Genomic DNA, 11860 nt, shown 5'->3' on the forward strand with positions numbered 1-11860 from the left:
CCCATATGGAGTCGTTCAGCTGAATTGCCCCATATAGGTTTTTCCTGTACATCTAGGACTCACTGGTGCATGAATTTGCCCTTTTCCCCCATTCTCTCATGGGCCATTGAGCCAGTGGCTTTACTGCCTGTTTTGACCTAAGTGTCAGCGGGTCTTTATTAAAATTTTTTTTTACATTTATTTTATGCGAAATATCCTCTGCTGAAATAATCTGTTAATGCTACTACTACAAAGAAAAAAATCTTACACAAAATGAATATAGAAGCGCTGCGTTCATCGAGCATAGCGTCAGGTGACAAACTCCACAAAGTCAAGCTCAGCCACAATCCCAGCAGATCAGCTGATCTCAGCTATATCTACATATCAAATAAAGCCTCAGTAATTATACAAATTTTCATCTCAGTTACAATTCTGGCTTTCAGCGATTAAGAAAACAAGTGAGTCTGGATGAAATTATTAGTATTTTGCATTCATCTGTGACATGAAGCTGTTGTTTTGTCTGGTTTTCTAAATCGAGTGCAAAGGTTTCTCTCGTTAAACCTGCTGCCTGCTAACGAGGCGCTGGTGCCAGCTTCACCTCTCCACTGCAGCTACCCTGCTGGTCTACTACTGTGCACATTCCCACAGCCACCTAGGCCTCGAGTTGCCTCTGCCTACACCAGCAAACATCACATGGTGCAGGTTGTAGGCTGGCAGACAACGGTGCTGCTACTTGTAAGATGGGCTTTAAACCCGCTTAAACCCGCCTATAGTTGCTGCTCATCTACAAGCCACTTTGCAACCCACCTCCACCCCAGCTCCTCCTTTCACAATGTCACATCTGTTATGTTGTGTTAAGGTCTTGCTGCTGCTCTCCCCATCTCTGGCTTCAAATATATGCACGTGGATGGACAGGGAGATCCCAGAACAGAGCCACAGCTTCGCTATATCTTAACAAATACGTTGCTAATGTCTCACCGCAGGCGATAACAATTTAAGATATCACCACCAGGAAAACACAACAAATACAAATCACTGCAGACGGAAGCAACAATCTTCCTTTCGCTGTAGCGAAAAACTCCAAAGTGACTTTCCAAGACGATGAGTGACTCGGGAACAAATGATGTAATCTTACAGTGAGTTGCTGGTGTTAAAGGTATGTGTGTCCTTGAGTCCATGTTTTATCACCTCCATTTAAAATAACACCACAGCTGTCCAACCTTGAGGGTGAGGCCATCATGCATGCTTATTTCCCCTCCACTTATTACTTCTGCATGTAGCAGTCAAGTAGCACACATCTGTTTTCGATGTGGAATAGTGTGCGTGTGTTTGTGTGTGCGTGTGTAGCCCTTGACCTTTGCCAATGACTTCTTTCCATCTCTGTCAGATCTTTATCAATGCATTTCCCCACCCTGCAGCTATGCAGCCAGATGTATGGCGTGGAGGCATTGTGTAAGTGTGCGGTTTGCATGTGGCGTACAGTTCACGGTCACACACATGTTGCGGCACATTGCGCATACGCGTCCGTTGACTTGTGTAGCAAAAAAATAAAAATAAAACACCCACAGCGAGCAAACAACAGAAGAGCTGAGGTCGATAGTAATTTCCACAGAGTGCATAAATCTTTACTGACTTGAAAGCTCAAACCTGATTACAGAGAAGCACTACTGGCCTATAGCGTGCATGTGAAACACTCCCTCGCATGTATATTAACGCGCTCCGAGAGCAGCTCAGAAAACAGAACCGGAGTGCGACAGACAAGACAAAAGCATTACATCCCAGCAGCACAGAAAGGGTTTCTTCAATACAGCTTTGTCTCAGTGATTGCCACCACCACTGTGCTCTCATCCAAAATCATTTGCGCTCCCTGCTGTTGAGAACCACATGTAAACAGACGAGGGGGAGAAAAAGTGATCGGCTGCTGCGTCACTGCACGCACAAAGTCTTTTGTGCTTTTTGCCGGCATTGAACCAGCGCGCAGCAGGCAACTCCATCTTCCCTTCAAAGTGATGGTTGTCAGCAGCGTCTTCAATGAGAGAACTATTATGTGAGCTCTATGGGGCCACAAAGGTCAATGCAATCACTTCCCATAAAAGGAGTGGGCATGAGCAACCTGAAAATAGATAGCCAAGAGGGTCGTGACTTGTGATGTTAAAGGGTGGGGCAGAAGGGTAAGTGGTTCAGGAGTAACACTCAGAGCAAAGTATAAAGGCGGGTGGTAAAATATTTTCCAGCAGAAGGAGAAACAGCAACATACTTTATTTTTATAAAAGAGATTTTGGAGAGAAATAGCAAAAAAAGCAAAGTGAGTGAGATATTTAATGAAAATATAACTGAATCCACCTTCAGAAGATTTGCTGTGAACAAGGACTTTAAACGGTATTGTAATGTGAATCTGTACAGGCGATGGTGTGAAGCCCACGGGGGGCACTGAATGCAATCCAAAGCACACATCTTCACAGGGTGTTACATGTTAGCTTAATCTTAACAAATACCTCAATTCTAAATACTTTTGGGAGTTTACAATTTAATACGTCACTGCTAGAAAAACACTACAAAGAAAAACACGAGATAACATTTTAATATTAATCATCTTTTCTGTGGGGGGCTGTTGATGATGCATTCATAATGGCTCAACTTTGCAAACTCTTTCTTGTGTGATGCAACCTACATTCACCCAACCTACTTTTCATACCCTTCCTGGCTGTGTCCCAATACCTCCAAGCATCTTCCTTCCATTTGCTTGAGATTCAACAAATTCGCTCCATGTCAAAATCCTCATTTCCTGTAATCCGCCCTCTCGTAAACGCTTCCTGATCAATAACACAATATGTCAATAAGTCAGATTTCCTTACCTTGGGGAAAGATTTCTTCAGATTAGCACACACAGTCTGTTAATCACATACTGTTAATCTTTCTTAATCGTGTGGAATGTTCAATAGGATATTTGGGCTGTTTTAAATCTTTAAACACAATAGCAAAAAGTTTCAGCAGTGCAGTAACTTGTATGTTTCTAGGATAAAAAAAAAAAAAAAAAGATATATGTATCTCACTTTTATTTTTAGTGCTCAAAACAACAAGAACCTGATGGTAAAACACAAACTGCACCCAGGACAGAAAAAACAGCTGGTAACACAGTGACTCTCTCTCTCCCTCTGTAGCATGCTCTTTGTCCAGTGTGTGCACAGAGAACATGCTAACACTAAGCCAGTTGTGATGACGTTAAAGCTGAGTATATGCTGACCCCTGCCAAGCAGCCAGACCCTCTTTAACAGGTGACTAAAACAGGGATAAGCAGTCAGACTTGTAGAGTTTTAGCCTTCGCTTCTAACTGTTTCTACAGCAGAATCGCTGGGAAGTGCTCATCGGGCTGCTTTTAGACTTTGCAGTCGGCTTTGTGTTTATACTTTAACACTAAAATAAACACCTCGTGCCCTCATTAGGATGGGGATTTGTGTCTTTGTGTGGAACTGCAAACTCGGGTTTATACTGCACTCACTCCAGTGAGTTTTTCATCCTGCTGTCATACAAATTCCGACACCAGTGTCTGGGGCCACAGCTGTAGATGGTCGTCCTTGTTCTGCCTGTCAGTACAGAAATGTGAGACAGGTAGAACCAGACCCAGCTCATATGCAGCAGAGTGGGACTGCCCACTAGACTTACTGTCTGAGGGATTTAAAAATAAATCAAAAAAGGGGCACTAAGCATACGTGGGCAGCCAAACAATGTCCATGAGTGGAAAACACTGCTTCTTTGCAACCCTAGCTTTTCTCCTGGAGAAGGGGCATGTCTAAAGCGGTGGCCCCCTTGAACACCCCTTGAAATGGTGCCCACCCAACACCATTTGACACTGGTCTCCAGTACTGGTAGTACTGCTGCAAGGCTGTCAGAAGTCGAAACAGTCACAGTTTGTCTATTTTTCATTTCAGAGTATGCCTACAGTAGGCCGCTCTTTTACTGCTGCTTTGCTGTCCTTCCACACACAGAGCTATAGATATCATACTGTCCTTACACTGTAACATTCTGAACAAGCAGAATTGGGTTTACAATTATCCATCAAGCATATAGATTTGGAGCAGCATCAGCCATATGGGCAACAGCAGCAGCTTTTACTAGTTAAATGAAAACCCAGGAGAGAGAGAAGGAATAAGGTGCTGCAGTTTTGCTGGTATACACTTGTCAACATGTACTGGCAACGCTGCTGCCAAATGAGCCCACTGAAAATGCGAGAAAAGCCAAGGTTTCCACGAGCACACAGAATACGGTCGACCTCACCTGTCCACTGCCAGCTGATCTGAGGTTATATGCACTCTGTGTAGTCTTTTGGTACAGAAACACGAGGCAGGGAGAATCACACCACTTAAGGAATAGGCAATAACAGGTTTCCGATTCCTAACAACACTTAAGTAATGGACACAGAGCAAAGGTTGCATTCAAAATCAGTGCTTGTAACATTTTGTCCTTCGATAAACAACATATTACTTATTTTAATATATCTCCTGATGTACTGAGAGCCCAGCAGCTGTTGTGAACACTAACTGTGGGCAAACACTGTATCGTGGGTTTAGCCATCCCCTTCCTCTTACAAAGAAATACCAAAAAGTCGCAGGTCTACTTGTGGTTTGAAGCAGATACAATGACACATTTTTCGAGTGACTCCTTTAGGATCACAGCAGTTGCGTGTCCCAGCCTTCAGGCCTCTACAAATATGACCTTATTTTCAAATGTGGCCTCTTTTCACATTTCAAAACAGTCCTTATTAATGTCAGGAACAATCTGTTTAGGCATGGACTTGGGCAACTGGACAAATCTATCAGTCATCAGTGATTGGCTAGGGTTATTATTATTTTGTAAGAAGGTATTTAATTTTTTTTTGGTTGTTTTATTGTGTTACTTTATTAGTCTGCCTCATTGGAAAATCCACAAGCAGGCTTGCTGGATAGGGCTGAGCGAGAGTTGTGAGATGTACACATACAGTTACAGGGAATGCAGTGCCTTAGACACCTGCCAGTGTTAAGTACTGCTGAAGCACCAGAGTGTAAGTCTCCATTTCTGACAACTTTGAGCTAACACGCTTATCCAGAGCCCGTGCTAGGTATACTAGTGGTGTGGTGCTTTTTTTTTTTTTTCTTGCAAAATCACACATTACACACCCTAATCATTTAATAACACACTTTATCTGATTCCATCATTTACATCCTTTGGTTTTTGTCCAGTTTAAAACTAAATATATCCCAAAGAGCTAATATATAGCAATTAGGTGTATGCAGTTCATCTCCTCAAACCCACCTCTTTGCATATACAGTATCAGCAATCGCGAGTATCTTGGCTGGATGGAACATTTTAGCACATTTCCCAACATTTATTAAAACACTGCATCTACAGTTAAATGGACAGCAAGGCATCGACAGCTGCACATCTGTGCCCAACAGCACTCTATTGACTCACTACACATTTCTCAACTTTAAGGGCTGGGCTAAGCTCTACAAGCAAAGACTTTTTCAAAACACTTTAAAATGTCATAAGCTTGTGTCTGGGTTTGTGTGCTCAAAAAAAAAAAAAAAAAAAAGCAGGCATGTGCTGCCCAGATCGATGACTGTAACAGAATATTTGGACTTGCCGCCATTCACCAGCATACAATATGTGCGGACAAACTTGCATGCATGTGTGCTTTTGTGCAACGCTGTAGGCAGAGTTGGTAGCATATTGATTCTAGCTGATACCTCGGGCTCTCCCATCGATTGGCAAAATGTCTCCAGCCTGACTCCGAGTCGTGCTCTTATTTCCTGTCCCCCGTAGAATCAGAGCATTATCTGAATTAGCTAGGGATGCAAGGGAAGAGAATCTGCCAATATTTTTTGCAATGGTTATGTCACCACTGACTATACGGCAATTAGATGCAGAGAGCTACTTCAAGCGCCATGCGCATTTTCTTTTCTTGACTTCTCTCTTGCGTCACCTCATTGCAACACGCTCCATCTTTATGAGTCGAGTGTCTTCCAGAGTTTTGGGTTGAGTACCATAATTGGTAGCTCCATTACAAACACCAAACCCAAGACTTTGGACCTATGGCAGGCATATTAAACACACTGCAACCCAAACTGTATGAAATAATGACCACTCATTCACATTGTTCCCTTTAAGCCACTGTCTCACTCTAACACCACCCTACACGCACAGAGGGGAACCTAAAAGTAGTAACCATGGCAATATTCAACACTGCCCACTGGGTCCACTGACAAAAGCTATGAAACAACACATAACCTATATGGTTTAAGCTCACACAAACATGTAACCATGGCATTCCTGCCCTCCCTTTGGTCGGAGGTGGGAGGATAGCCACTAAAACACACTCCCCCCTGGGGCCTGTGGAGCTGGGTGACTCAGACATTAGCAAACTCTGACAAAACATGTTCATATATTCAGCTGGAAGATGACATGATCTCTCTGTTACTAAGGAGATAAAACCTTCTGGAAATACAGTAGCTACAGTGTCTGAGTTACTTGGGCAGCATACGATGCTATTTAAGTCTGCTCTGATTGCAGTAGCATCACAACAACCTGTAAAAATTTTGAGGAAAAGTAATTCCTATACAAATGATGGCGGTGCTAAAATTTAGGGCTGCAGTCTCAGGGTCTTATGCTCAACTTATCTGGTCAATATGCTGATACATCCAAATTCTCACTGGTTTGGCAGCTGGGAAAACAGGTAACCCAACATCAACAGCCTCCATTATTTTTAGCAGCAGGTGGAACAGACTATGGGTATGGGTAAGGGTATGTATGCAAACCTGCATTCCCTTTAATGCTCAGCAGGGGGCAACCCCTCTGGCTGTAAAAACACTGGCATTACAAATAGGTAACAATTCAATTCAATTCAATTTTATTTATATAGCACCAAATCACAACAAACAGTCGCCTCAAGGCGCTTTGTATTGTGGGTAAAGACCCTACAATAATACAGAGGGAAAAAAAGCATCCAGTTTCACACTCATATCCACCAACGCCGGTTGGGTCGAATTTCAAACCACCAAGATGATGATGGAGAAAAGGCTTCATAATGGGGTGATATCATGATGGCTACGTCCAATCTTACGGTCTATACTCCAAACTAATTAATTAACTCAACGTCAAAGAAACCTCCAGTGTGGCTGTACTCTGTTAAACCAGATGGCCAAAAGGTTTAGTGTAAACTTTGAAACAGTTTCCATGTTACTGCCAACTCCCAACAAGGTATATCATCTAGAAATGGTAAACTAACATACATGTGTTTTAATGTTTCACTTTGATTTTGGCTTTGAGTTTGAACCTATCAGAACCAGCCACCAGCCAGCCAAATGGATGATGAGCAGGTATGATTTGTAGTCCATTGAGAGCTTCTTCAGTTGGCTACGCCTTACTAAAATGCACTGAGATGAAATTCAAATAAAAATGATAATTATTACGGTAACAGTTTTAACACCGCCTCTTTGGAAAATTGTTCAGCTTAACTTATTTTAATGCAACCCAAAAGAGAAATATTCAAATAGTGTAGAATAAAAGGTACAAATGAATACAATTATGCCATACTCTTACAACAATAAAAGTCTTTTTTTTGTAGCTAAGCTTCAGAAACAGCATTCTATAAGAAGCAATTTAGGTTTAATGACAACAGACCAGCAAACAAGTGAAAACAGTTCAAATGTTATAAACGCCCATTCAACTGAAATTAAATTATCATCCATCCGTGAGAAGTGAGGCATACCCTGGACAGGTCACCAGTCTACCACAGGGGTCAGCACAGAGACAGACAACCGCACACTCTCACTCTCACACTCACACAGCCAAAATCACACAACAGCATTTTCAACTGCAGCTTCACTGTCTGATCCTCAGTCTTGAACCGTTTATTAAAAAATTTTTAGTTTGGAGGGAAACTTTTCCTTTCCAAAGAAGATTCCTGAATGTCTGACTCCACAGATGGAGCTACATATCGCACATGTGCAAACTGCATAAACCTCATTTTATCAGAGGAAAATCTTGAAGCTCCAACAGCTCCCCGTATGATTATTTCACAAAGCCTTGACAGATGTTGCACCAGTGATGACATTCACCTGCACCAGGAGCTGGCTTTACCCTCCCAGTACAGCTTCACTGCCTATATAAATCTCGCTTAGCCTAAACATTTACAAGTCTGTTGATTCATGGCAGAGGACATCACATTTCATTTGATGGCGGTCACAGATTCCACACTGACTCGCTCCCTCTTGGACGCATGTGGCTGACCTGCCTGTAGCTCGAGTGGCTGAGATGTACAGTCTAAATGTTCGTGAGGAGGCTGGAATGAGAAAGACTGCTCTGGCTGAGCCAAAATAATGTCCTCATCTGACAAGTGACCGAGCAGCAACAACTGTGAGCTGTCAAAAACTGCGATAACACCAGCAAACAACCGGGCAGGGAGCGAGGCAGCTACAATTCCAGTATTTTAAGCAATAACACCCTCTTTGTTATTACTGGCATCAATATATTTAATGCTGCTGAATAGTACTCCTATTTTCTGTGGTATTACCGCATCATGTGGATATACGGACTGGTTCGTACATGGGTCATCACATTTAATAGGCTTTACAAATGTAGCAGGTACAACAAAGTTAGTTCATAAATGACTTTTTCCTGCCCACACTAAGGATACCATATTTGACGAAGTTAACCTCGGTCATCAATTTCATTAGCTGTAGTTTTAACAGCGCTTTAAGTGGCGCAGAAAGCGCACAATTTTCGCGAACGCCAAAACTCAAGACTGAGTCCAAGACTCAAAAAGTACTCTCGTTTTTTACGCAATGAATTCAAAGCGCAAAATGTGATATTTTCGCACTCTTCTCGAGGCTCTGCGCAATTCGCTGAACTGAAACTAAACGCAAACTTGGTCGGAGTTGAAGCGCAGGCGACTTCCAGCTGCGTCCGCGGCTTCCCGTCACACTTCAAACCAGGTTAAACGCACACATTCCCCTACCTGCAGGACACCGTGATTTCAACTTTGGTGGCAGGAATAGAAGGGTTGAGCGGGTCGAAGTCGACTATCGACGCCATGTTTAGGAAACTGTTGTTCATCCTGTCAATTTTTTTCCCCTCCTTTTCCCCTTTCACTGCGGTCCTGCCCCTTTCTTTCTACGAGCGCTGAAGGAGGATAGCGAGAAACTGTGTTTGCGCCTCCTCGGCGAGAAGTGGAGCAAAGGTGCCAGAGAGAGGGGGCTGGAAGATGTGATGTCACACTCCTCTCTCCTCTCTGTGTGTATTCCTCTCTTTCTATCGCCCTTCCCTCTTTCTTTTATTTTTATTCTGCCACATACTTCCCCTCTCATTCTGGGGTCTTTCTGTCTGTATCTCGCTCCTGTTCACTTCTGCTCACTTCTGTTTGGTCCATTGAAATTCAGCAGCCTCACATTTACTGGCATGGAAATAATGACAATGATACAATCCCTAATTACTCTAATAGAATAAATTTGTCATGAAAAGTATTTCCTGTGCGTGCGTGTATCTGTGGGTGTGTGTGCGCGCACGTTTCCCTGGCCCTGTCTCAATACTCTCATTCATTTCACTTGAATTCAGTTTAATTCAGTTCAGTTCAATGTGGGCTGCTGGCAGAAGCACCTCTGGCCACATCTTCCACGACCGCATTAACCTCTTACGGGAGCCAGGGGCAAAGCCCCCCCTGTTAGCCCTGGGTCATGCCATTGAGATTATTTGGCTCAGGCATCTGACTTGGCCTATCATCAGTGGTTAAAGTGTCCATACAGCAACTCTTCTTACAAGATAGAAGCATAGCTTCAGTCATTTCTTCTTCTTTTTTAAAAAATTTTATATGCAGGCTGCCACTCACAGTCAGCTGCCATCTTCAGAGCAACTCTGGTGCATTAAGATGGCAATAAAACAGTGATAAGATGGAGCCAGTCTGCCTATCAGTTTGCAATTGAATAGGGTTGAAATGGCAATGACATGCAATCCATTCATGATAATGTGGCGATTAACTGTGATAAACTGGTGAAAATTGCAAGTCTGTTGCAAATCTATTACCATCTGCATACACAGAAATTCACATTAAACAAATTCACATTACAGTCCAGATAGAATCTCAAAGATCTGAAACAGAAATTTGGAAATTCCAGCACAAATACTGACATAGTTGCTGATTTCAACTAGACGATTGTAGTAGATGCGAAGCTGCTGGCATCAATTTAATGCAAAATGACACAATGGCACTTGGCAATCTGCTTTTATATAGGAATATAACCATAACAGAACCATTTGGCAACCAGTGGAGCTGAGTTCACTATTGGAAAGAGACACGCTGCACACGAGTTGCACTCATTGGTGCATGTTGACTCAGTTTCATTGCGTGTTAGCAATCTGTTTGCATTTCTAAATTAGACAGCAATTATTTGCATATCTGTCTGTGAATGACTGCAGTCAGTCCGAGTTATACCATGACTGTTTGGAGACAGGTTGCCTCCTTCCAGGTGACCTGTGCAATTGCCTTGCAATCAAAAGTGGTCACACAGAGGTTGAGGGTGTTGCAAACTCAATCGTTGGGTTACCAGTTGATTGCTGCAAGTACTTACAATTGGTGTCTGACAGCAAAAAAAAAATCAATGCAATCACCAGGCAACCACTGATTTTTGCTGGTTGCAAGCAGGTTTCTTTCTTATTTTCAGTCTAGTGTGAGTGTATGTTACAGATTGATGTAGCTAGACAAAGCCATCATGGCAGTGCCTTAAACCTCAATTCTTTCTAATGACCAGCAGGGGGCAGGCTAATGTATAAAAGACTGTGGGGAAGCACCTCTAATGCTCAAGTGATTTACCTTAGTGAACAATTTTCTGAATTTGTCAATCACTAGTTTCAGTCCTATATTATATGTAATATATAATATAAGCAAAATTATGGTTCCCATTAGAGTCAAAGCTGAGCTTGCTTTTAGAGCAGGCCTACACTGAGACTTTGCTTATCTAGGCAAGACTGCCATTTATTAGTGCATCGTGAAAACTCATATAACAGGTTTTTTCATGCAGTCCTCAATGAATTAAAAAAAAGAATCAACTTTATTATAGATAGAGCTCATAACATCATTTCAGTAGGTGGTGGTGGTGGTGTGCTTAAAATACAGCCATGTGGGAACAAGAGCCATAGTGAAAGGATTGTGCAACAATGTTCTGCCATGTTTGACGTAACGCCAGTTCTATGAGTGTGTGCAAAGTCTCCCTGACAGGCTTCAACATAAATTGTGTGAGATGGCCAGATTTCAGTCTGTGGCTAACCTTTGGCTCTGCCCCTGTCTGCCACAATAATTATCAACCTATTGCAAAATAACTACATTATCATGACATAGGCCATATATCGAGTCTTCTTATAATATATGAACATGACTTCGGTTATTTTAGTGGGTGCCTGAGTGTTTTATTTCACAGGGACCTCTTCTTATGGGTTTAAGCAAATGAGAGAGGAGATCCTGTTAATGCCAACAAAGACATGTGCCAACTCTTTTGGCCCTTAGATAGCAGAAAATATAAAATAATGTTTCCTTATGTGAAATACAGGCTCTAGTGTGACAGGATGTTCTCGCCCTCTGCAGCTTCAGGTCAGTTAACTACAGTATATGATGTAAGAGCAAAACCAAATCACTGGATGGGACCAAATCTCCAAAACCTGTTTTTTTTGTTTTTTTTTTCTCCCTGGTGGTTTGAGTCCCCACTGATTTGCTGCCTGTTTTTCTCCCTGTGGATAATCCAGCCTTCATGTCTGTGCTTGTGTCTAGACACACACTCTTCTAGCCTCTGTAGTCTTTGAGGAGATTGTTAGTGCTATTATTATTAGTGTTTGTGAAGAAAGAGTAATAACTGTCTCA

General features: G+C 42.4%; 1 protein-coding gene across 1 annotated transcript in view; it reads right to left on the reverse strand.

The window, feature by feature from the left end:
• LOC115773463 (copine-8) overlaps window positions 1–9098 on the reverse strand; it is a 101622-nt gene extending 92524 nt beyond the window's left edge. Inside the window, exon 1 of the mRNA XM_030720211.1 lies at window positions 8972–9098. Within this exon, the coding sequence (XP_030576071.1) occupies window positions 8972–9069 (98 nt within the window). The 5' untranslated portion in view covers window positions 9070–9098. The remainder of the gene's footprint in view (window positions 1–8971) is intronic.
• Window positions 9099–11860: the final 2762 nt, after the last annotated feature.

The sequence above is a fragment of the Archocentrus centrarchus genome, chromosome 23 (assembly GCF_007364275.1).
Source record: "Archocentrus centrarchus isolate MPI-CPG fArcCen1 chromosome 23, fArcCen1, whole genome shotgun sequence".
NCBI classification, from domain to species: domain Eukaryota; kingdom Metazoa; phylum Chordata; class Actinopteri; order Cichliformes; family Cichlidae; genus Archocentrus; species Archocentrus centrarchus.